The 27,570-nt window shown below is 43.3% G+C and overlaps 1 protein-coding gene across 1 annotated transcript in view; it reads right to left on the bottom strand.

Moving 5' to 3' along the window:
* The window catches only part of LOC124796341 (titin), a 1,000,763-nt gene that overhangs the window by 908,909 nt on the left and 64,284 nt on the right, over positions 1-27,570 (bottom strand). Inside the window, exons 6-8 of the mRNA XM_047260475.1 lie at positions 22,454-22,488; positions 22,297-22,402; positions 11,137-11,142 (exon numbers count right to left, since the gene is read on the bottom strand). Coding sequence (XP_047116431.1) covers positions 11,137-11,142; positions 22,297-22,402; positions 22,454-22,488 — 147 coding nt within the window. The remainder of the gene's footprint in view (positions 1-11,136; positions 11,143-22,296; positions 22,403-22,453; positions 22,489-27,570) is intronic.

The raw sequence follows: 27,570 nt of genomic DNA, 5'->3' as shown, positions 1-27,570 counted from the left end.
CGGAAAGGTTTAGATTCCGTCTCTGGAGTAAACTTCCACTTGTCGATTTTTCTTCTGAATGTATCCCGGTCTGATGTGTTTGTTATGTCAATTTTTGCCTTTTTCAAATCCTTCTTAACTTCAGTTACCCAGGGTTCTAGGGCTATATTTATTTATGACACATGGATCTATGCCGACAATTGTAAAAACGGCGATGGTACATTAGTCCTTACTAATGTAAAATTGTTACATTCTGAAGAAGACAAATTTATATTCATCGAAACCTAGGTAAAGAATTTCTTTATCCATTGCAACTAGTCGGCTGTTTATAATGTTATTTAACACTTCATGTCATTATTTAGCAATTAGACAATTTGTCTCCATTAAGGATCATCACGTTACCTCGCAGTAAAAATAATAACAAAAGTTATGGCCGATCTCAAGGAGAACAAGAAATAAATAAAAAATAGGAAAACAGAAAAATGAACTCCTCAGTTATGTCACAACAAAAATTGCTGTGTGCTGGTAGTGATAGAGGCTATTATAGGCAAGACCAAGACAGATTGCCGGCCGATGTGGCCGAGCGGTTGTAGGCGCTACAGTCAGCGCGACCGCTACGGTCGCAGGTTCGAATCCTGCCTCGGGCATGGATGTGTGTGATGTCCTTAGCTTAGTTAGGTTTAAGTAGTTCTAAGTTCTAGGGGACTGATCACCTCAGAAGTTAAGTCCCATAGTGCTCAGAGCCATTTGAGCCATTTTTCTTGTTTTATTTGAAGCATTCGTACTGGTTTTATTGTTTCCATTACCTGGTGGTACCTTTATAATGTGAAAGGGGCTGAAACTAGATCACTGCTAGTAATGAATTAACGAGTTTATTTCAAAATAAAAGACCGCTCTTCGCAGAGAAATGGTTTATTTTAATGGTTTTCTTGAACACGAAGCGACTTACTTAGAACACAACGCAGACTATGGAATTTGTAGTATATTTTCATGAACGAACCTGATTGTAAACAATAATACATGGGGAATAAAGGACAAATATTCCAACCGCAAAGTACAGAACTTGTCATGAATTTTATGTTGCCCATACGTCTCATGATTACAGTACATCATTATAAGATTTTCATTAAGGCGAAATAATTTATTTACAAGACGCTTTTTTAAGACAAAAGTACTCATCTCCAATACACAGCAAAAATGGGAATTAATCAATATTTGAACCAACTCGATTACAAAATAAAAACTAGAATCTCTTTTGCAGTAGTGGATACTTTCATAACTTTACTGGTCTCTGTTGCTGACGTCTGGTACATTTATTACAGACTGCACGTTATATTTAACGTTGCTACTGCACTTCTATGGCCTATATACTACATAGCTAATACATACATTTTAAGACTTTTTAAAGTAGGAGTAAAATATTATTATTTTCCTCAACTCCATTCAATACGCCCGGTGTAAGTAGGCTGTTTAGGTTTTTATGTTGGTAACGCCACATACTGCCCTGTATGACAATCGCTGACTGCGCTGTGTGCAGTCTGCGGCTGGTTGGACTCATTGTTGGAATATTCGCTTGTGTAGTGTTGGGCAGTTGGATGGGGACAGCGTGTAACGTTGGAGTTCGAGGTGAGCCGCCAGCAGTGGTGGATGTCGGGAGAGAGATGCAAAAATTTTGAGAGGTAACTATGAGCGGACGACCTGGATGTGTGTCCGTCAGAAAAAGGACATTTGTAAGACTGCATGTCATGAACTGAGATATATATTATGACTCTTGAACACTATTAAGGTAAATACATTGTTCTCTATCAAAATCTTTCATTTGCTAACAATGCCTATCAGTAGTTAGTGCCTTCAGTAGTTAGAATCTTTTATTTAGCTGCCCGTATTGGCGCTCGCTGTATTGCAGTAGTTCGAGTAACGAAGATTTTTGTGAGGAAAGTGGTTCATGAAAGCTGTAGGTTATTGTTAGTCAGGGCCATTCTTTTGTAGGGATTATTGAAAGTCAGACTGCGTTGCTCTAAAAATATTGTGTGTCAGTTTAGTGATGATCAGAATAAGTAAAGAGAGAACTGTCTGAGTACGTACAGTTTTGCTCAGCTGTTTGAAAATCAAATAACGTAAGAGTTTTTCCAGCACTTCATTCTTTACGTACAAAGGAGAAGTTTCACCGGTACCGATACTTCGGTCTTTCCTACCACACTATGACATTATCGAATACTTGGTACCGAAACAAGCGTATGAATTCTTACTCGTCTTATTCCCATGGGAATCCACACCCAGAACGACTCCGATTTATTCTTTACCGCCTCACGCTGTTGTGCCTGTCACTCCCTCCTCTTCTTACGTCATCAGCACAGGAAGGCCTTTGTGGTCGGTGCGGAACGTCACAGGCGTAATGCAAGACGAGACAGTGCGAATCCTGCAGAGTATACCGGGCGAACATTTTTGAGAAATTAAAACTGTGCGAGGCCGCGACATCAAGCCGGCCATCCGCCTGATGCGACATTTCACTGAGCTCTCAGAACTCAGTCACCATTGTATTCTGTCGTTATAAAGAGCTGGCGATGCTGTGTGTTTAGGCGCTCTGGTGGGTAGGAAACACTGGAGAGTACGTTATCACAGCATAGCATGTGGATTGTCACTCAAATGAAGTGTATTCTAAAGACATATTCACCGCAACAAATGCTTGTAATAAGTCAAAACTGTTCATACTGGACAGGTTGTCGAAACCGAACACTTACCACTCGTAAGTTAAAGCCTCAAACATACCGCTACCTCCTCTCTATTCATAACGTTTATAAAGTATGTATCATTTATTATTATAGTGGAGATTTTGCAGTGACATTCGTAAGACATTAGATTAGTTTTAAAGGTTATTAAGTACATTATAAGATATGTTCTTAGTTTGGTTAAGTACTGTTTAGCCAACGCTCACTTCTTGCCTTATTATTTCGAAACGCGCTTGCCATTTGGTCGTCTGTCGTACTGGAACAACTTAATCGGTTGTTGTTGTTTTCTGTCTACATAAGTGATCTTTTGAATAGGGTGGATAGCAATGTGCGGCTGTTTGCTGATGATGCTGTGGTGTACGAGAAGGTGTCGTCGTTGAGTGACTGTAGGAGGATACAAGATGATTTGGACAGGATTTGTGACTGGTGTAAAGAATGGCAGCTAACTCTAAATATAGATAAATGTAAATTAATGCAGATGAATAGGAAAAAGAATCCCGTAATGTTTGAATACTCCATTAGTAGTGTAGCGCTTGACACAGTCACGTCAATTAAATATTTGGGCGTAACATTGCAGAGAGATATGAAGTAGGACAAGCATGTAATGGCAGTTGTGGGGAAGGTGGATAGTCGTCTTCGGTTCATTGGTAGAATTTTGGGAAGATGTGGTTCATCTGTAAAGGAGACCGCTTATAGAACACTAATACGACCTATTCGTGAGTACTGCTCGAGCGTTTGGGATCCCTATCAGGTCGGATTGAGGGAGGACATAGAAGCAATTCAGAGGCGGGCTGCTAGACTTGTTACTGGTAGGTTTTATCATCACGCGAGTATTACGGAAATGCTTCAGGAACTCGGGTGGGAGTCTCTGGAGGAAAGGAGGCGTTCTTTTAATGAATCGCTACTGAGGAAATTTAGAGAACCAGCATTTGAGGCTGACTGCAGTACAGTTTTACTGCCGCCAACTGACATTTCGCGGAAAGACCACAAAGATAAGAGAGATTAGGGCTCGTACAGTGGCATATAGGCAGTCATTTTTCCCTCGTTCTGTTTGGGAGTGGAACAGGGAGAGAAGATGCTAGTTGTGGTACGAGGTACCCTCCACCACGCACCGTATGGTGGATTGCGGAGTATGTATTTAGATGTGGAATCGGTTTATTTGGTTTACTAGTGCCTTTGGCATATGGTTTCCTATCGTAAGCCCAAACTTTCCAAAATTATCATTAAAAGTTACAAGATTCTGATAAAGAGCGAATTTATGTGACGTCAACCTAAACCTGTGTTTTTCCGTTTCCTCCTTAGGGCCTCGTTGGACGGTAGTGTTAAAGGCGACAATGCAAGGAATAGCAGAGGTACGACGAGTGGACTCGCTCCTGGGAGGGGCGCCCGTTCAAATCCCCGTCCGATCACCCAGCTTTAGGTTCCCTACGATTTCTCTGAACCCCTTCCGGCAAATGTCGCGACAGTCCCTTCGAGAAGAACGCGACAGACTTCCCCCCCGATGCTTCACCAATCCGACCTTGGGCTCCGTATCGAGTATTTTGTACAGGACCGCAAATCCTAGTGTTCCCCCTTCCTCCCTTTAAATGAGCTAGAAGGGTGAACGGTCAATACACTATAAACATAGGGTTCCGTGGCCATTGCCACAGCCATTAAAATTTTTCTGTGTTTATGACCGCATTTGCGATATGCAAAACTACCGACGTTTCGGTCACTGTTGCAAGTGACCTTCTTCATGGTGCTTTTGTTTACCCTGAAGAAGATCACTTGCAACAGTGACCGAAACGTCGGTAGTTTAACATATTGACAATGCTGTCACAAACCCAGAAAAAAATTATTGACTGTTAATACATTGTTTCGTAAAGTTCGTTTTCAAAACCAGAGCCACTACATTTCCTATAATCAGCACCAAACTTATCCTCAGGCGTCTGAGGGCAACCAAATTGCAGTCTTGACATCTAGGAAAATTTCTCATGCTATCGCTGGTTCTCTTTGTATTAGTCAGACACGTTGTCATCTCATCTACGGATATCGGTCAGGTTACAGTCATCTACATCTACATCTACACTCCGCAAGCCACCCAACGGTGTGTGGCGGAGGGTACTGTACGTGCCACTGTCATTACCTCCCTTTCCTGTTCCAGTCGCGAATGGTTCGCGGGAAGAATGACTGCCGGAAAGCCTCCGTACGCGCTCGAATCTATCTAAATTTTACATTCGTGATCTCCTCGGGTGTCCGCAGCTCGTGGTCGTGCGGTAGCGTTCTCGCTTCCCACGCCCGGGTTCCCGGGTTCGATTCCCGGCGGGGTCAGGAATTTTCTCTGCCTCGTGATGACTGGGTGTCCTTAGGTTAGTTAGGTTTAAGTAGTTCTAAGTTCTAGGGGGCTGATGACCATAGATGTTAAGTCCCATAGTACTCAGAGCCATTTGAATCTCCTCGGGAAGTATAAGTAGAGGGAAGCAATATATTCGATACCTCATCTCCGTAACGCTATCACGCTTACCAAATAACCCTGTGACGAAACGCGCTGCTCTTCTTTGGATCTTCTCTATTTCCTCTGTCAACCCGACCTGGTACAAATCCCACACTGATGAGCAATATTTAGTTATAGGTCGAACGAGTGTTTTGTAAGCCACCTCCTTTGTTGATGGACTACATTTTCTAAGGACTCTCCCAATGAATCTCAACCTGGCACCCGCCTTACCAACAATTAATTTTACATGATCATTTCACTTCAAATCGTTCTGTACGCATATTCCCAGATATTTTACAGAAGTAACTGCTACCAGTGTTTGTTCCGCTATCATATAATCATACAATACCGGATCCTTGTTTCTATGTATTCGCAATACATTACATTTGTCTATGTTAAGGGTCAGTTGACACTCCCTGCACCAAGTGCCTATCCGCTGCAGATCTTCCTCCATTTCGCTGCAATTTTCTAATGCTGCAACTTCTCTGTATACTACAGCATCATCCGCGAAAAGCCGCATGGAACTTCCGACACTATCCACTAGGTCATTTATATATATTGTGAAAAGCAATGGTCCCATAACACTCCCCTGTGGCACGCCAGAGTTTGCTTTAACGTCTGTAGACGTCTCTCCATTGAGAACAACATGCTGTGTTCTGTTTGCTAAAAACTCTTCAATCCAGCCAAACAGCTGGTCTGACATTCCGTAGGCTCTTACTTTCTTAATCAGGCGACAGTGTGGAACTGTATCGAACGCCTTCCGGAAGTCAAGGAAAATGGCATCTACCTGGGAGCCTGTAACTAATATTTTCTGCGTCTCACGAACAAACAAAGCGAGTTGGGTCTCACACGATCGCTGTTTCCGGAATCCATGTTGCTTCCTACAGAGTAGATTCTGGGTTTCCAAAAACGACATGATATTCGAGCAAAAAACATGTTCTAAAATTCTACAACAGATCGATGTCAGAGATATAGGCCTATAGTTTTGCGCATCTGCTCGACTACCTGTGCTCTTTTCCAATCATTTGGAACCTTCCATTCCTCTAGAGACGTGCGGTACACGGCTGTTAGAAGGGAGGCCAAGTTCTTAATTATGTAAGCGATTAAAAAATAGCTATATTTAAAAATAGGACCGATTTGTCGTATTACTTTTCTCTGTCTCCTTATCGCTGATGTGGCGTTAGGTAATTAACGTAAACTGTAGAGTGACTAGCTAGTTTGAAAGACGCTGGAGCCATTATACACGAAACCATGCAAATTAACCTGAGTATCCAGTCAGCCTCCTTCTTAATACGCCGTGTTATTTAATATCTTCTAAGTTTCCACAGGTAATTACTTGAGGTAAATTTAAATCTATGCACTCGTGCGGCTACTGCTAAACAAACGGGCTGTCGCCGCGAGTCGCCTGCAGAATGGGGAGGGCAGGAAGCTGGATCGGCCGCGGCCGCGGTCGCGTCCCGCACCTGCGCAAGTGCTTTGGCGCAGCGCCACGGCTCTGCCTGTTTCAGTTTTACAGCTTTTGCCAGCACATCTGGGCCAGCAGGGATACACAACATTCGCACCACATCCTCTTTAATGGAAGAGCTCCGCGAGTCTGTTAAACAGCTGTAGTGACAGGAAGAGGTTTATGATACCGTGAACACGATAGGCGGCAGTGTATTGGCTTCCTTACGACTTTGTTGGAGAAAACTGCAGTATCGTCAATGGAGCACGCAAATGACGTGTTAACACGACAGGAAAAGGAGGATATAGCTAATGATCATAGTCGTAATGTAGTGTCGCTTGAGTAGACTGGATGGCAGCCTGTGAACGGCTGTCAGCAGTAGGTACAGGTGGCCACAAAAGCTCGCTGAATGGCGAATATTGCCAGCAGCAAAGGTTGCGAGCCAGATTACGTTACATCGCTCACAATAGTAAATGCCATTCGACTGAATTATGTAGCTTGAGCATAGGCGAACTGTAGTACTTCGTGCGTGTGGGGTGCTACGCAACAGCAGTGGTGGAGATTTTTGTGTAACGTAACTTATGCTGAGATCAGCACCTCTGGCAGCAAAATTAAAACAATATGGAATATTGTTAGAAGGGAAGCAGGGCAGCGAAGAGCAGAGGAAGACTGTATTTCTATCAGACTCAATCAAAAAATTGTTAGCAAGAAGTAGAAAATAATCATTTTTTAAATGTTATAAAGAAAATAGGAACCAGCAATTCACTAGAAAATGCATGGCTGTACATGGAAGAGGCAATACCTATGGAGTTTGATAAAACTGAAATTCAACCCACCTCTCCGACTGAAATTAGGAAAATAATAAATTCATTCAATAGTAAAAACTTGCATGGAATTGACGCCATATCCAGTAGAGTACTGAAAGCTTGTTGCCAACAGAGTAGGATTCTCAGCCACATACGTAGTAACTCACTGAAACAGGACATTTTTTCAGATAGACTGACATATCCTGTTGTTAAACCACTGCATAAAAAAGGGGAAAGGTCTGATGCTAACAACTACCGCTTTGACAGCTTTGTCCAAAATTCTTGAAAAAGTCTTGTATCCAAGAGTAGCTTCACACATTTGTAAAAATGAAGTACTAACAAAATATCAGTTTGGTTCTGAGAAAGGCTTTACAACAGAATGTGCTATGTATGCTTTCACTGATCAGAATATTAAATGCCCTGAATAACCGAACATCATCCATTTAAATTTTTTGTGATCTCTCAATGGCTTTTGACTGTGTATCATGAAACTTCTCTAGATAAGCTTAAGTATTGTGGTATGAGTGGGACAGTGTACAAAAGGTTTAATTCATATTTAACTGGAAGAACGCAGAAGGCTGAAATTAACTGTACAGATAGTCTGCAATAATCAGCAGACTCCTCTAACTGGGGAGAAATCAAGAATGGTGTCCCACACCGTTCAGTCTTGGGTTCCTTATTGTTATTAAGATATATTAATGATTCGCCACTCTATATTCATGAAGATGAAAAGCTAGTTCTCTTTGCTGATGATACAGGTATAGCAATCACACCCAACAAACAACAATTAGCTGAGAAAATTCTAAATAATGCATTTCAGAAAACTATTAACTGGTTCTCTGCAAAGACTCTCACTAAATTTTAAGAAAACATAGTAAACACAGTTCTGTACAGTAAATGGCATAACACCACTGATTAATATAGACTGAACAGAAGTCTGTTGCTAAGGCAGAATATTCAAAATTTCTTGGTGTATGCGTTGATGCTGAAATGGAACTGGAAGAAAGACATTGATGATCTGTTCATACGTTTGGGTCCAGCTGCATATGCTATTATTGTTATTTCAAATTTTGGTGATAAAAATATCAGTAAATCAGCTTATTATGCCTGTTTTCATTCACTGCTTTCATATGGCATTACACTTTGGGGCAATTCATCATTAGGAGTAAAAGTATTCATTGCACAAACGCGTGTAATCAGAATAATAGCTCGAGCCCTCCCAAGATCACCTTGCAGACATTTATTTAACGAAATCTGAATATTCACAGTACCTTCGCAATACACAGAATGACGTATGAAATTTGTTACTAATAACCCACCCCAATTAAAAAATACGAGGGTTGGAACTTTAATAGTGGAAACTATTTACTTACAGCTAATACAGAATAGATACGTGATTCAAAGTTTTACTGACCTTCAAAGTAGTCACCAGCATTGTGTATAACCCGTTCCCAGCTATGTAAAGTCGTAGGATACTCTTAGCAGAGCCGGTTGTGTTGAGAGTTCGAGCGGTGCGGCCTATTGCCCGACAAATTTGTAGCAGTTCTGAAGCGAATGCTGTGAAGTGTTTCCTTCAGTTTGGAAATCGAGCTGAACTTATGAGGTCTTAAGTCAGGGGATTGCAGTAGGTGGTATAGCACTTAGAAACCCCATCAGTCAAACAAATTAGTAAGAGCTTGCACTGTACGTGCTTGAGAATTGTCCTGCAAAATGATGGTCAGGTCCTGCAGAAAGTGTCGTCACTTCTGTCTCCATGGTGTTAATTTTTGAAACACAACCTATGACCAGCTTAGAGAATAATGCTTTTCGTGCAGCCACAGGACGTTGTGTTACGACTCAAACTGTGAGCAATAGGCTGCACGATGCGCAACTTCAGTCCCGATATCCATGGCGATATCCATCTTCGCAGCCACGACACCATGCAGCGCGGCACAGATGAGCCCAACAACATGCCGAATGGACCGCTCAGGATTGGCTCCACATTCTCTTCACCGATGAGTGTTGCATATACCTTCAACCAGACAATCGTCGGAGACCCAGTCAGGCTGAACGCTTTAGACCCACTGTCCAGCGAGTGCAGCAAGGTGGAGGTTCCCTGCTGTTTTGGGGTGGCATTATGTGGGGACGACGTTCGCCGCTGGTGGTCGTGGGAGGCGCCGTAACGGCTGTGCGATACGTGAATGCCATCCTCCGACCGAGAGTGCAACGATGTCGGCAGCATATTGGCGAGGCATTCGTCTTCATGGACGACAATTCGCGCTCCCATCGTGCACATCTTGCGAATGACTTCTCTCAGGATAACAGCATCGCTCGACTAGAGTGATCAGCATGTTCTCCAGACATTAACCCCATCGAACATGCCTGGGATAGATTGAAAAGAGCTGTTTGTGAACGACGTGACCCACGAACCTCTCTGAGGGATCTACTCCGAATCGCCGTTGAGGAGTGGGACAATCGGATCAACAGTGCCTTGATGAACTTGTGGATAGTATGCCACCACGAATACAGGCATGCATCAATGCAAGAGGACGTGCTACTGGGTATTAGAGGTATCGGTGTGTATAGCAATCTGGACCATCACCTCTGAATGTCTCGCTGTATGGTGGTACAAAATGCAATGTATGGTTTTCATGAGCAATAAAAAGGGCGGAAATGATGCTTATGGCGTTGCTGTCAGGGTTCCTCCGAGCCATAAGCCGCAGGTGGCTGTCATCCACTGCAGTAGTAGACCTTGGGCGGCCTGAGTGAAGCATGTCATCGACAGTTCCTGTCTTTCTGTATCTCCTCTATGTCCGAACAACATTGCTTTGATTCACTCCCAGACGCCTGGACATTACCCTTGTTGAGAGCCCTTCCTGCCACAAAGTAGTAACAATGCGGACGTGATCGAACATCGGTGCTGACTGTCAACGCATGGTTAAACTACACACAACATGAACCGTGTACCTCCTTCCTCGTGGAATGACTGGAACTGATCGGCTGTCGGACCCCTTCCGTCTAATAGGCTACTCATGCATGGTTTTTTACGCCTCTGAACAGTCAAAGGGACCCTGTCTGTGATACAATACCCACAGTCAACGTCTATCTTCAGGAGTTCTCGGAACTAGGGTGATGCAAAACTTTTTTTGATGTGTGTAATTTTGCTGTACAAACAACGAATAAGCTATGTTATTAAAGAGTCCATGTGTAACGGTGTCTGAATGTTTCCCACAGACTAAAACCATCTGGTCTCTAGTACGACCTTTTATTTTGATGGGTAGTCTTCGTAGGAATTAATGTGTCCACACACACAATCCCCGTACAAAGCTTCAATTATCTGATTAGTTTTACTCTGATGCGGCTCATAATTCTAATCTACAAGGTTTTACAGCATTGCAGCGCACACCTCCCTACAAAATGGAAAGCTCATTCTCATATCAAGTTATTATTTATCAAACACAATTTTCGCCTGGGCGAAACTACACTGTGCGACAGAATTAAAGATTCACGTTTTCGAAACCCCGTAATTGTCTCCCATTTCGCCGCACAAGTTTGAAATATTTTGCTCAAAGGTGCCTACAATTATCCTCTGTAATGGTGCAAAAGCATGGCGCCCTGCGACGTCATCTTCGGGTTCTGCGACGCTTGAAACACCTACGTGTCGACACATACGAAAAGAAGGCTACAGCTCAGAAGTTCTTGTGAGCTGTAAGGTGAGTTTAAGACGTCACACTGGCACCAAATTTCACCAAATGTTTGGCCAACGCCATCGTGTACATGTCACACGGTGAGAAGGTCGTCACACCCGCTCTTACCCACATTTCACTTCTTCCTTTGATGTCTCTGGGATGGAGGTCAGCACCGCGACGCTGAGCGTTTACATCAAACTATTTTCTTATGGGTGGCCGAGGAAAACATTTCAGAAACACAACATCTCTGAATCGACAAAAAAAGGCCTGACGATGTGGCATAAAGAACGTCAATGAACCACCCCTTCTCTTGGGGCGTTGATTCCCGCACTTTTCGCGGTCGGAAACGACAGTTCGTATTGTGACAAGGAACAGGACGAAGTTCTTTACAAACTTTGATACTGCTGGCACCCTACGGAAGATCGAACCCTTCTCTGCTGATATCATATGACTGCAGCCACACTGAACGTGATCTGACCAATTTGGAGTGTAGCACGACCACAATTTTTGCTCTAATATACAGGGCGGAACGACTACGGACCGTTCAAAACCAATCGACGAAATCTGAACGTGATCCGAAGCAGGAAAGGGTGTTATGCTGTTTCAGTCCTCCTTTTTCGCGCCCTCCTTTGGGGTGATCATGGTGGGGTGGAGGAGGGGGTCGTAACATTGACACATGTGTGAATAAAATGTAAAGGGTCCCTCTAAATCACACCAGTTTGGCAACACCCTCAGCACCACCAGCGCACGTTCATTACGAAAATTAAAAATGTGCCAGTTCAGATACTTTGACACCCATTCACCTGAGTGGTGCACTGGCGCCTGAGTGCAGGCAACCCCTTTGACTCCTCTTCGAAGGGGCTGCCTGGCCTCAAGCAGTAGAGCAGCATCGAGGAACCACTCATTGACTTGGTTGTTGAAACGAGAAAGCCCTATCTAGTGCAACGCAAGAAAACATTTTTCATGTAAAAATTCGATTATAATTAAACATTATCACACAATTAAAAATGATCTTGACGTCTGGAATGCAGAATCGTGCGAGAGATCGACGTAAGCAGTGACAAATGTGGAAGAAGGAGGTGGAGGAGGGAGGCAAGAAGAAGAAGAAGAGGAAGAAGACACTAAGAATGACATGTTCAAATAAAGTAGGAAAGAAGCTAAGTGTTTAGCGTACTGTCGACAATGAGGTCATTGGAGATAGTGCACAAGCTCTGAGTAGCAAAGGATCACTCGTGCCCTTTTCCAAGTAATCATCCCGGCATTTGCCTGAATAAGTTTAGGGAAATCACAGAAAACTTAAATCTTTATGCCCAGATGGTAATTTGAACCGTTGTCCTTCCAAATAAATACAAGTGTGCTAGCCACTAAGCCACATCGTTCGGTCTCAAAGTGGGATGTGAAGATCTGTGCTGAAACATCTCGCTAACAAAGCCTGGGCAAAATTCTTATCAGAATGATGTAGATGGTCGCAGTACACGTATCACGACTCCCAGTAATACATAACTTGACAATGGAAGGAGAGATTACAGATTTCGGAGTGTAACCAGATCGACAATCCCATTTCGTACGCAATATTTCGCCAACTGGCCCAATCACCATCATCAAGCGCAGCATGCGACGACCTCAGATTTGCTAGCTGTTTGGACCCCAACCGGGCTTTGAGCAGTGACAGCGGAAGAAGCAATGGAGTGGAAAATTTTTAAGAAAAGACAACTATCACTGTAAACAGTACATACAGCTGATGATATTGGACACAAAGCTGGCAGAAATGAACACAATGCTGCTACGCAAAGAAACGGAAGGGCTCGTAACACTGGTTGTAAGACAGGTGACTTGAAAAACGAAAAGTTAAAGTGACTCATCATCCGTTATTCCGTTTATCGTACTTAAAACTGCGCGTTTAAGGATGCTACCGCTGAAAATTCTTTGAGAGAGGCGAAGCTTTGAGATATTTTGTACCGACCTGCTCAAGGTGAAGCAGTGCATCGCGGTTGTAAACAGTTTGTTCAATAGGATGGGAGCGAGCAGCGGCGCTCGGTGGGAAGGCGCGTAAACAGTTTACCGCCGGCGTCTGTTCCTGTGGCGAGGAAGCGCTCGCCCCTGAGAGCACGGGGTGTCTCAAACACAGCACACAAACGCGACGGGACGGCACAAGGGCCGCTTGTTCGTTAAATCGAGCGGGAACCACAGAGACTCCAATAATATTAAGTGCCAGAGAAAGCTTGCCATTTCTGCAAACTCTTCGAGGATATTGTTTCACTGGTTTCCGCAGTAGTTCTTTCTAAATGCCTATAACGATCTGGTTAGTAAATAACATTAAGCTCTTTGGTAAGCGCGTTTGAAAATAGATGCAAAGTGTATATACATTCGCAACGCAGAACGGCTTTTGCTAAACGTATGTCGTCATGTAAACACTCAGTAAGGAATACGACACGTGACATTTTTATTAGAGCTCTGGTGATAAATGCTCAGCCGTCAAAACCTCTCAACACAATCGTTATGTTTAGTGCGATCAAGACAATTTTATTGAAAACGTATTTGATTAGGTTAGACAGCGTGCACGAAGTGACAACGTCAAGTCTCATAAGATTAAAGCAGTCCTGTGAAACGTTTGAAAAAGAAGTTAGTTCTCGTTCAATACAGAGCAGAATATATGTTAAAACTTGAAGAAGTAAATCGCCTTTCGTGACTATTTTTGTTGTTACAGTTTTAGCCCTTTATTCAGGAAGACACACGAGAGACGCAAGCCTGTGATTGGCTGTGTGAGTGAAATGCTTTTCTTGCTGACATATTACAAAAGTGCTACGTTATGCTACCAGTTCGTACTAGGCCTCATTGCAACGCCAACAGTCGTAACGTATTTCAGTAATAAATTTCACAGGGAGGAGGTATTTTAAATTACTGTCCATAACAACATCAGCGTTTGTTGAAGCGCATTTGTGACATTTATACGCATAGTTTAAATGGTTCAAATGGCTCTGAGCACTATGCGACTTAACTTCTGAGGTCATCAGTCGCCTAGAACTTAGAACTAATTAAACCTAACTAACCTAAGGACATCACACACATCCATGCCAGAAGCAGGATTCGAACCTGCGACCGTGGCGGTCGCTCGGTTCCAGACTGTAGCGCCTAGAACCGCATGGCCACTCCGGCCGGCCGCATAGTTTAGACACCGGCGAACCTGAGTAACCAAAGTAGTGATTGTATGAAAGCGCACCATTATTGATAATCATGCAGTGGCCCTTGTCACCTCAGATTCTCTGATGTTGCAACCACAGTACTACATCCTAACATGTTGACATTCTCGTCATACAACGTTTTGTCTTTAGAAGTCCATTTTATTCAACTGGCTACCATTACTCTCCGATGTTGAACAACCACAACTCGGAAGGCTAACTGCACTCGTACGAAAGCGTCGAAAAATACAATCCAACAGGCAGCTAACAAATTATTCTGATACGCTGGATTGATGAACTTTACATCGAAGAATATCTAGAAATCCCTCAGTACCTAAGGACTCACTGAGTCTGTAGACTAAGTGGAATGCGGAGTGGGCCAACGAAGCGCGTTCGCTGTGGCATCCTGTTTCAAAATGGAATTTGCCATACGCCATCCACAGGCTAGACTCGACGAAGTGCATATCCAGAACTCAAATGGAGCCGCGCGGGATTAGCCGAGCGGTCTAAGGCGCCTCAATCATGGACTGTGTGGCTGATCCCAGCGGAGGTTCGAGTCCTCCCTCGGGCACGGGTGTGCGTGTGTTTGTCCTTAGCATAATTTACGTTAAGTAGTGTGTAAGCTTAGGGACTGATGACCTTAGCAATTAAGTCCCATAAGATTTCACACAAATTTGAACATTTTTGAACTCAAATGGAGTACACAGCAATCAGCTGTATGTGCCAAACGATAAATAATACCTTCCGAGTTTATTGGGAATAAGAAACTTTATGCTGTGTAAGAAGCTTTTAATTCAAACATAAACGTACAGAAAGCATCCAGTGTAATTTTAATTTGCTGGCGTGAAATTTAAACCTGTTGACGACCCGTTACATGTATTGCGAAACGTCGTAGGAACAATATTTAAAACATTGTCTTACGACCGTTATCTCTGCAACCCGCTAACGCTATCGACCAGGGGTAGCTACCCTTTTTAATTATCACCCACTTTTCTTATTCTGTTACAAGTAACTTTTTCTAACCTCTACTGGTTTCACATTAATGGTGTTTTATGAAGTAGGGAAGTAACTTTATAAAATTCGTAAAGCGTAGTTGCAGATAGTTAAAGCAGATAATAATAATTACATACCAGATACTACGTGTCAAGAATTTATGGAACACTAATGAAAACGTTTTTAAATCATTCCCCACCACCTGCCGTCTACAAAGACAGCTGGAACGCTCACTACTGAGCGGCAGGGACCAGGCTGACTGCCGTCGCTTTAGACGGTAGTCTAATTACAAAAATTACAGTGCATTTCTCATGTACACAATATTAAACGCATTCACTTTAGAGGAGCATTGATTTATTTTAGGAGGAAAACCGTTGTCAGTCACTTGATTGAACTGAACACCACAATTCTTTTGCAGGTATAGTCCTAATAAAACAGGTATGGAGGTGCTATGACCTTGTCTTGCTCTGAGAGCTTTTAAATGACTAGCCCAGCAAGTTTTAAGGGTCGTACAGTGCAGCGTAGGCTCTCGCCCCTCTCCACCCCCCACCCCCACCCTTCCCCCTCGTGTGCTGCAAGACATGCCAGTAACAAGTCATTGGTAGACTTGAAATAAGTGAAAAATGCCAGAAGAAAAATCCCGTTACTGACTGAGGATCGATCGTCATATCAGCGGAATCTTAGGTAGGTAGGCTGGTTACGGCTTAACGTCCCATCGACAGCAGGTCATTATAGACAGAGTGGAAGGTCGGATTACTGAAAAATTGGGATCGAAGGATCCATGCCTTAAGCGATTTAGGAAAATCACCGAAAACCTGAATCTGGATGGCCGGATAGGGATCTGAACCGTCGTCCTCCCGAATGTGAGTCCTGTGAGCTGACCACTGCACCACGTCACTGAAGATTTATAGCCTGGCACTTACCCACAAACGCACCGAGCGTACCGCTGTTTCACCCGAGACCACAAAGTGACAAATGCCTTCAATTTTTTAAGTTGCAGTCACCTTCACTTTTAAATACAAAATAAGCAGTACTGGAATAAGTATATTTTTATTTTAAATGTTAGCGTTTTAGGCTAGGGTTTACCGTGTCTGTTATTGATATCGAATGAAACAACACGCATACTCTTACCACTCACTGTTAAAAAATAAGTGAACAAAGACGGTGTGCAAGTGTTAGAAGCAAAGAACGTATAGGAAAAAGAGAAACATTATTTCAGAGTCCAGAGAATGTATAGCAGAAAAACCCACAAAGACCTTAATAAAGTCGTTTTATGGTTTTTGTAAAAGGAAAACGTCTTTGCTGGTTCATCTGATTCGATGCGTGCTTCACTACAACACAGATCGGTTTTCTGGTTCTAAAATGTTGTAAAAAGAAAATTTTTTAGGTAATCTGAAGATGCCTTCCGAAGGCGAAACGCGCTGTTAATAAAAGAATAAATTGCAAACAAGACTGATTAAGTGGTATACAAATTTTTTTTCTGTCAAATTTATTTAGCTTAACTTCATTACTCGTTTACGTAATCAGGTGAAATGTTACAAACATTAAGTGCAATAATTATGTTGCCAACAGTGGTAAAATCATGCGTAAATAGCAGTTTTTGGCCGGCCGCTGTGGCTGAGCGGTTCTAGGCGCTTCAGTTCGGGACCGCGCTGCTGGTACGGTCGCAGGTTCGAATCCCGCCTCGGCCATGGATGTGTGTGATATCCTTTGGTTAGTTAGATTTAAGTAGTTCTAAGTCTAGGGGACTGATGACCTCAGATATTAAGTCCCATACTGCTTAGAGACATTTGAACCATTTTTTAACGGTTTTGGCTGGGATTCAGAGAAAGAGAGGATGAAAATATTGCGAGAAAGAGAGCTAAATTTTGGATATGCCAGAGCTGTGGGTCTGTTAAATCTGTTTATAAATAAGTAAATGCTGAAGTAATACAATGATACTGAGTTACATACATGTAGATAGGTATACTCTTAATAATATAAATGTGTAACTGTATGAGCGTTACCAGGAAATTCGTCTGATCATGTTTTAACACTAATAACGTCTTTATTATATACAGGTTCATATTTCAAGTAGGGTAGTTTTAAGTTAGTGTACACATGAAATGTGTAACGTTTATTATTTGTTGTAAAAATCGCATTCTTGGTATAAAATCTTATCCTTTAGGGAATCTGTATTGTCTGGCGCTCGATGAAAGATAACTGAATGAAACGGAATAAGTGAGGGAGAAAGAAAGACAGGTCTAGGCTGACATATTGAGAAGGATCGAACTTTCTATTATAATTACACTCAGTTGTTTAAGAAGGGCCTCCCGAGCCTAACATTACTGAAATTCCTGACACAGGATGTGGCCGCTAAAATTGTTCCGGGTGTTGTAAGGACGAAAGTCACGGTTAACTGGGTCTCACTTTTCCAAGCTTTCCTTTGATCACTGTGTAATAGCGCTGGGTAAGTTGCTCGCCATCTGTTCTGCCTTACCTGGTTACTGTCAGAGCCAAGGCACAATTTGCTTAGATTGTAATGCCGTTGTTGCAGACAGGACGGTAAACCCAAATAGGAAAGAAGGTTCCTGGCACTAAACAGTACGAAAATCCAACAGGTTACCTCATTAGAATATTTATAGGACAAAATTTTTATTTTTAAGACCACCTGATGGACAAAGGCGATCTCAGCCATTATGTGCAAATATTAGTTTGTTTTTCACTCATTCGTATAAACTTCGGTTGTCTGTCGAGATATCTCAGAAGTCAATATCAAACTGCGTATAAGCCATTCTCCAACCTACGCTTTATGCAGCTGGTGCTAATCCAACAACATCGATCTGAGAAGGAAACTGTTGGCGCACTATTGGAGGCGGTCATCAGTGTTTCTCACCCCTTTACCACGAGAGGAAGAGAGTTTCTAGAATTCATCACAGATATTCTCCTGTTAACGGTGAAAGAACATAGAGTCTTACAATGTAAATATATTTTCGTGAGAAAGATTTGAGTGGTCATCAGCCATTACTAAAGGAATAAAAAGAAGTGAAGGTTCAGCTTCTGCTAAGATACAGTTGAACATTAATATAATTGATACGCTGTGCTCACTTCATAAGGCATGTCATATCAAAGTTTAAACTTGAGCTTTTGACAATCGTTACCAAGATCTAACTGGCTGCCACTTTGAGCCTCATTGATTTCCTCATATTACGTTCATTGTCAAAAGTATGAGATATTCTCCAGTCACACAACATCATAAGCAATATTTGCGAAAATCAGCAGTGATGCTTTCAACAGAATGGCAAGCCAAAAGAATGAGTGTATTAACTGTGTAGCCAAAATTCAGAAGAAAACTGGAATGGTCGCTCACCACTGAGTTACGTCCTTCGAGAGTGCTTATAATAGACCTTCTTGAGGACAGTATAAACAGCTGAAACCACACTGTGAGTAAGGAAAAATGTAGCAGAGCCTCCGAAAAAGTTCGGAACTTGTAAAGAGGACATTGGAAAAGTTCAAAGAAGGGGAGCTCACTTTGTACTATGGTTCAAAGGGCTCTGAGCACTATGGGACTCAACTGCTGTGGTCATAAGTCCCCTAGAACTTAGAACTACTTAAACCTAACTAACCTAAGGACATCACACACATCCATGCCCGAGGCAGGATTCGAACCTGCGACCGTAGCGGTCGTGCGGTTCCAGACTGTAGCGCCTTTAACCGCTCGTCCACTCCGGCCGGCTTTGTACTATCAGGAAGTAGGGTAGAGAGTGTCACGCATATGATACATGAGTTGTGTTGGCAATCATTAAAACAAAGATATTCTTCATTGTGAATAGATCTTTCCACGAAATTTCATTGTCCAACCTCCTCCCCCCGAATGCGAAAATATTTTGTTGATGCCCAGCTATGTAGGGTGAAATAGTTATCGTAATACAATAAGAGAAAAAAAGCTCACATGGAAAGATTTAAGTGTTCAAGAGTGTTAAGGCGGAGAAGCAGTGTGGAAGTGGTTCAATGAACCCTATGCGACGCACTTTATGTGTGAATTGCAGAGTAGTCATGTGGATAGATGGAAATGGACAATAGACAGTGAGACTTTTATGCGACTGTTAAACAGTCTCATCGGCAATGCAAGTTAAGCAGTGGGGACTGTAGCAACCTTGGAATATTTCTTGTGTGGAAACTGAATGGTACACATCCTCTGTAGGCAGAGACGTGACAGTAACAACGAAACAATTCTCCGACGCTCAAAAGTTAGTGTCGTTTGATTAACCACTCAGAAATGAGTGAGACGAACAAGTCATGGGCTGACGAGAGTCTATTGGTAGTACATGTGTAATGCATTTTAGACTGAAGCGCCAAGGCATGTGCATTCAATTACAGAGATGTGTAAACAGGCAGAATACGGCGCTGCTGTCGTCAGCGCCTATATAATACAAGTGACTGGCGCAATTGTTAGGTAGTGTGCTGCTGCTATAGTGTCAGGTTATCAGTATTTAAGTGAGTTTGGACGCGGTGTTATAGCGATGGGACACAGCATCTCCGAGGTAGCGATGAAGTGGGGATTTTGCCGTACGACCATTTCACGAGTGTACTGCGAATGTAAGAGTCCGATAAAACATCAGTTCTCCGACATCGCTGCGGCCGGAAAAAGATCCTGCAAGAACGGGACCAACGACGACTGAAGAGAATCGTTCAACGTGACAGAAGGTGGCTTACAGGACGCTCGTTCGACCTATACTTCAGTATTGCTCATCAGTGTGGGATCCGTACCAGGTCGGGTTGACAGAGGAGAGCCCGCATCTCGTGGTCGTGCGGTAGCGTTCTCGCTTCCCACGCCCGGGTTCCCGGGTTCGATTCCCGGCGGGGTCAGGGATTTTCTCTGCCTCGTGATGGCTGGGTGTTGTGTGCTGTCCTTAGGTTAGTTAGGTTTAATTAGTTCTAAGTTCTAGGCGACTGATGACCTCAGCAGTTGAGTCGCATAGTGCTCAGAGCCATTTGAACCATTTTTTTTTGACAGAGGAGAAGATCCAGAGAAGAGCGGCGCGTTTCGTCACAGGGTTATTTGGTAAGCGTGATAGCGTTACAGAGATGTTTAGCAAACGCAAGTGGCAGACTCTGCAAGAGAGGCGCTCTGCATCGCGGTGTAGCTTGCTGTCGGGATTCGAGCGCGCACGGAGGCTTTCCGCAGGCGTTCTTCCCGCGAACCGTACGCGACTGGAACAGGAAAGGGAGGTAATGCGACACCTCACACGTCCAGAATTGCTACAGGGCGGCTCCAGGAACAATCTTCAGAGTTTAAACACTTCACCTCCCGAGACATACATACAGGGTGTTTCAAAAATGACCGGTATATTTGAAACGGCAATAAAAACTAAACGAGCAGCGATAGAAATACACCGTTTGTTGCAATATGCATGGGACAACAGTACATTTTCAGGCGGACAAACTTTCGAAATTACAGTAGTTACAATTTTCAACAACAGATGGCGCTGCAAGTGATGTGAAAGATATAGAAGACAACGCAGTCTGTGGGTGCGCCATTCTGTACGTCGTCTTTCTGCTGTAAGCGTGTGCTGTTCACAACGTGCAAGTGTGCTGTAGACAACATGGTTTATTCCTTAGAACAGAGGATTTTTCTGGTGTTGGAATTCCACCGCCTAGAACACAGTATTGTTGCAACAAGACGAAGTTTTCAACGGAGGTTTAATGTAACCAAAGGACCGAAAAGCGATACAATAAAGGATCTGTTTGAAAAATTTCAACGGACTGGGAACGTGACGAATGAACATGCTGGAAAGGTAGGGCGACCGCGTACGGTAACCACAGAGGGCAACGCGCAGCTAGTGCAGCAGGTGATCCGACAGCGGCCTCCGGTTTCCGTTCGCCGTGTTGCAGCTGCGGTCCACATGACGCCAACGTCCACGTATCGTCTCATGCGCCAGAGTTTACACCTCTGTCCGTACAAAATTCAAACGCGGCAACCCCTCAGCGCCACTACCATTGCTGCACGAGAGACATTCGCTAACGATATAGTGCACAGGATTGATGACGGCGATATGCATGTGGGCAGCATTTGCTTTACTGACGAAGCTTATTTTTACCTGGACGGCTTCGTCAATAAACAGAACTGGCGCATATGGGGAACCGAAAAGCCCCATGTTGCAGTCCCATGGTCCCTGCATCCTCAAAAAGTACTGGTCTGGGCCGCCATTTCTTCCAAAGGAATCATTGGCCCATTTTTCAGATCCGAAACGATTACTTCATCACGCTATCTGGACATTCTTCGTGAATTTGTGGCGGTATAAACTGCCTTAGACGACACTGCGAACACCTCGTGGTTTATGCAAGATGGTGCCCGGCCACATCGCACGGCCGACGTCTTTAATTTCCTGAATGAATATTTCGATGATCGTGTGATTGCTTTGGGCTATCCGAAACATACAGGAGGTGGCGTGGATTGGCCTCCCTATTCGCCAGACATGAACCCCTGTGACTTCTTTCTGTGGGGACACTTGAAAGACCAGGTGTACCGCCAGAATCCAGAAACAATTGAACAGCTGAAGCAGTACATCTCATCTGCATGTGAAGCCATTCCGCCAGACACGTTGTCAAAGGTTTCGGGTAATTTCATTCAGAGACTACGCCATATTATTGCTACGCATGGTGGATATGTGGAAAATATCGTACTATAGAGTTTCCCAGACCGCAGCGCCATCTGTTGTTGACAATTGTAACTACTGTGATTTCGAAAGTTTGTCTGCCTGAAAATGTACTGTTGTCCCAAGCATATTGCAACAAACGGTGTATTTCTATCGCTGCTCGTTTAGTTTTTATTGCCGTTTCGAATATACCGGTCATTTTTGAAACACCCTGTATATCTGGGATGCCTTCGGAAGAGATCTCGACCCCCTCGTACTTTACGGATTTATGGACAGCCGTGCAGGATTGACGGTGTACTACTTGAGACACTAGTCCACGCCTCGCACCAGCAGCACCTCGTCGCCCGCTGCAGGCTCAGCAGGCAGGCCTCACCTGTCGCTGGCGGCCAGCGGCTCGCGCAGCCTGGTCCTGAGCAGGCGGCCCAGCCGCACCATGCGGCCCACCTCGAGCAGCAGCTTCTCGCGCGCCGCCAGCAGCCGCTGCGCCCGCGCCCTCCGGCACGCCCCCGCCGCCTCCTCCTGGGCAGCCGGCGCCGCGCCGGACGCCTCTGCGATCAGCTCTCTCAGCTGCTCGCAGTGCTGTAAGTGGAGCACAGGAAGTGTGGTAAGAAGACTTGGCGACTCGTGTGTGTAGGATATGCTGCAAGGGGAGTCGCAGAGGTTCGCCTCTTTTTATTAAAGCAGCGTTTATCGAGGGACTTGACACTTACAGACAGAACTACTGATTAAGAATAAAAAGAGATTAATGTATCTGTAATACGATGTTTGTAGCCTTAGGACTTGTACCTTCTTTGTTTGGAATTTTAGCTGGAGGATGAATTTGTACATCTATCTTATTTTTGTGGTCTGAAGACTACTCGTAGTCTGATGCGCCTTCACATAACAGTCTTTCCTGTCGAAGTCTCTTCATCTCTGCAGCCTACACCCATAAGAGCCCGCTTCCTGTAGTCAAGCCTTGCTCTCCCTCTATAATTTTACGCCCTCTCCCACTCACATCCCCCTGCACTACCAAACTCATGATTCCTTCTAGCATCAGAACGTGTGCTGTCAACCTGTACGTAGTTTTTAGTCATACCGTACCATAAACTTCTCCTCTTCCGAGTTATATCTTTTATTGTCATCTTGCCTGAACTGCTTATCATCCACATTTCCCTCCTAGACAAGGCCGCACCCCAGACACGAACCTTCAGAAAGTATCTCCAAGCTTTCTTTTCCAGAACTGCACTTTTTGCTACTGCCACTCTGCATTTTAGACCTCTATGCTTTGGCCATCAGCAGTTGTTTTGCTGTGGAAGTATCATTTCCTAATGTAATGCCCTTAGCATCTCATGATTTGATCCAACAACATTCCATTGCCCATGTTTTACTTTTGTTGATTTTCATCTTCTAATTTATTTTCAAGATGCTATCTATTCCATTCAACTGCTCTTCAAAGCCTTTCCCATCTCTGACAGAATTATGACACTGACAAACCTTAAACTTTATATCTTGTCCTTTGAACTTTAACTCTCCAAATTACTATTCTTTTTCCTTTACAGCCAACTAACTATGCAGCCCCAATAACACTGAGGATAGGCTACAATCCTGTTTCACTCTCTTCTCACCCAGTATTTCTCTTTCAAGTCATTCCACTCATATAACTACAGTCTGTGTTCTGTACAAGTTCTAGATAATCTAGATAACATTCACTCCACGTATTTCTGTCCTTGAGAGCTTCAGAGTTTCATTGAGGGTGTTCCAGGCAACATTGTCAAAAGCCTTATCTAAATCTACAAATTCCGTAGTTGTAGGAGCATACTTGATACCAATATTTGTGATTTTCTCTCGCTTTCCATTCGCTTTGGATTGACTCTTTATTGGTTCTGCATGTGCCGTAAATCTCAGTTATCTTATTCTCATGATTTCTCCACCTGTTATATGATGCAAGCAGCAAAATTATTTCACAGTATTCTTCAGCTTCTGATTCTCTAAATTTAGCAAGTAAGATTTCATGAGAACAAAGTCGGCTTTCTTCCAAAGATTCTCAATTTAATCTCCCGGTGCAGCTATTCGATTTTTGTTGCGCTGTGCAGATCTGTTACTGTCCTAGCAGCATGCCACTGAAATCATACAATGTATGCCGTCCTTCCCACTTTGTATGGGCTCCAGTCGCTGGAGCTGGGCTCCAGAACTGGTCGCAGTGCTTCTTTGTGCGCCTTTCATTACAGATGCGGCGCACTCCCCCACAGCTCTTTTGGGATCCATCGTGTATGGCATGAGAGAATGCTGGAGTAAAGAGGTGTAACTGCGTCGTTACTGTTGTCACTGATAGTGGCGACCAGCTGTAGCAATCACTTTCCAGCAGACTCAGTAATCATTACGTGTGGGTGCCCTTTTCTAAGTCGACTACGGTTCGCTTACAGCGCTCAGTGAAAGCTACAATCCACAGTCTGGTTTTGCCAACGTTACAGGGCCTTCGTGACGCCAGGAGAAACTTTTCTGAAACTGATTTATCTTTCGGCACAATCACAGTAATTTCGAACTCAGTAATCAGTTTCAGCCTGCATCTACCATCCTCAGGGATAAATAAGTTTAAAAGTTAAAACAGAAGTTATGCAGATTAAATGGAAATTAAAATGTAGTAGTAGTAGTAATGGCAGCAGTAATTTTGTTTATCCTTTGATAAAGTGATGTCATACCATAAAACACTTGCTGGGGTTCAACCTCTCTACTGTAGAAACAAAGCTGTCAGTCATTCTACATGAGGGAGTTCTTATACACAATTGGTAGTCGTCTGATGGTCTGCTGCTAGCTATTCATTTGCTATTCATATATTTCAATAAAAACTTTTCAATAAAATTTTTAAACAGTACAGATGTTTACTTTAGTCACTAAAATGTATTGAACAGCTTGCAAAGTCTGCAATTAACGTATTTCATGACACAAAAATGTGATGCATCGGTATCAAGCAGGTAGACTATGTAAAATGTTATGACACTACGCTAATATGCTTACCCTATTCAAATTCGAATTTTTTAAAACATCTTTCAAAATGTCCTACTGAATAAGAATTATCTTATACATAAACATTAATGTTAGAACGAAACATTGAACACATTAAGGGCACATGATTTCACTGCTGAACAACAGAGGACACCGAAGTCAGCCGTCCTGATCGCCACGCGTGTTTTCGTTTCCTTGTTGAAAGCGCTCAGCTCAGCTCTGCTCTCGCTTAGACCCATGCGGGCAGCATCTACCCCACGTGTAGTCGTGGTGTCTGCACGCAGCTCCAGACGACAGGTGGAATGATGTGTGTTTATAAAAATAGTCAAAAATATTGAAATATGCATTCCTCGTGAAATTGTCTTGTTAGAATAACTCTTTTTGTGACGGTGTTAGCTCTACGTTAACAGCGATACATGGGAATATTGAGGTTTAATGGTGAAGAATTCCAAAACCTACCGACGCAAAATACTGCGATGTGCTGTAACTGCTGTTGCACTGGGAACAGTTCAACATAGCGTCGTTGTGTCACTCTGCCACTGCATTCAGTGAACCCTTACACGGGGTGCACATCGGCCTGTCCGCCATCAGTAAACCGATAGACTGCTGCGTTAACGTGCAAAACTCTCGGGAAAACAAACACGAGGTCGAAGAGTAGAGTGGGCATAGGTTGTCAACAGCAAGTGCCGGGAGTGAATGGACAGGTTATGTTTACAAGCAAGATACTAAATACCATGCAGTCTTTTACGGGTATTGGCGGCCGAAGACTTCCGGCATAAGAAGTCAGCCTCATTCTGCAAGCGGCCTTGTCAAAGAGGGCGGAGGAGCGGATAGAGGTTCAGGGCACTCTCTTGTCCTAGGGGTGGGAAATTGCCCCTAAAGGCGGAAGAATCAGCAATGATCAACGACATGAGGATGCAGAAGGCAATGGAAACCACTGCATTAAAGACACGTAACGTGTATCCACAGGACATGTGGCCTGTAGTGGCGGGCCGCATCAAACCAGTCAGTAGACTGATGACAAAAAATAAAAAAAAAAAAAAAAGGGTATTGACAGTGTGGTATAAGAAGAAAGATGAATGTAGTTGATAAATAAAAGGAAATTTATTGATCTGTAACGAGTGACTGGAGACCACACGCCCTTTGTACCAAAATATTCAGAACAATAGCACTTAACAATCACTAAATTTTGTTGGTGTTTCACCCTATATAATAAAATACACAAAAATAGCGGCACGAGATCTCACTGTGAAGGTATACAGTAGAAGAGGAAGGTAGGACGCGAGAAGGAACTCTGGTCTCAGTGTAAGAGAAGATATAGGGTAAAACGAGGTTAAAAAATTGCAAACGTTTTATGGGATATGTATGGTGGAAAGAATCAATGGTAGTTGGAAAAACCGACGCACAACATGAGCAGAGATACCACTGTCTTACTGGCGACATATCCACAGAAAACAATCTAAAAAGTGTTCACATGGTCTTGTCCAATGGTCGTTATTTACTCTCTGTAAGGATTTTGACATTTCACAACTTCGAATACGAGGAAGGGTAATTGAAATGAAATAAAACCTGTGTGACGCTAGAACAGACATTGAGGTCACAGAACTCATGGGATAGCGATATTCACATATACAGATGGTGTAAGTAGGCTGTTTAGGTTTTTATGTTGGTAACGCCACGTAGCGCTCTGTATGAAAATCACTGTCTGTGCTGCGTGCAGTCTGTGGCTGGTTGGCATTGTTGGAATATTCGCTATTGTAGTGTTGGGCAGTTTGATGTGAACAGCGCGTAGTGTTGCGCAGTTGGAGGTGAGCTGCCAACAATGGTGGATGTGGGGAGAGAGATGCCAGAGTTTTGAGAGCGGACGATCTTGAACTATGTCCATCAGAAAGAGTAAATTTGTAATACCGGATATCATGAATATGACTTTTTAACGTTATTAAGGTAAATACTTTGTTTGTTCTCTATCAAAATCTTTCATTTGGTAACTATGCCTATCAGTAGTTAGTGCCTTCAGTAGTTAGAATCTTTTATTTAGCTGGCAGTATTGGCGCACGCTGTATTGCAGTAGTTTGAGTAACGAAGATTTTTGGGAGGTAAGTGATTCATGAAAGGTATAGGTTATTGTATGTCAGGGATTACTGAAAGTCAGATCGCATTGCGCTAAAAAAATATTGTGTGTCAGTCTACTGTTGATCAGAATAAGTAAAGAGAGAAATGTCTGAGTACGTTCAGTTTTGCTCAGCTGTTTGAAAATCAAATAACGTAAGAGGTTTATCAGCGCAGTAATTTATAATTTTCCAAAGGGGACGTTTCAATGGCAGTAGTATCATGTACACAAGGTACACACATCAAAAAAAGTTTTGCATCACCTCGGTTCCGAGAGTTCCGAAACCTGTACAAAAAATTGAAATAGAGATCAACGTAAACATCGTTACCGCCCTTTTTATTGGTCATGAAAACCATACATTGCATGTAGTACCGCCTTACAGTGAGACCTTCAGAGGTGGTGGTCCAGATTGCTGTAAACACCAGTACCTCTAACACCCAGTACCACGTCCTCTTGCATTGATGCATGCCTGCATTAGTCATGGCGTACTATCCACAAGTTCATCAAGGCACTGTTGGTCGAGATTATCCCACTCGTCAACGGCGATTCGTCGTAGATCCGTCAGAGTG

The sequence above is a fragment of the Schistocerca piceifrons genome, chromosome 4 (assembly GCF_021461385.2).
Source record: "Schistocerca piceifrons isolate TAMUIC-IGC-003096 chromosome 4, iqSchPice1.1, whole genome shotgun sequence".
NCBI lineage: Eukaryota > Metazoa > Arthropoda > Insecta > Orthoptera > Acrididae > Schistocerca > Schistocerca piceifrons.
This window is presented reverse-complemented; position numbering and strand designations above follow the sequence as displayed.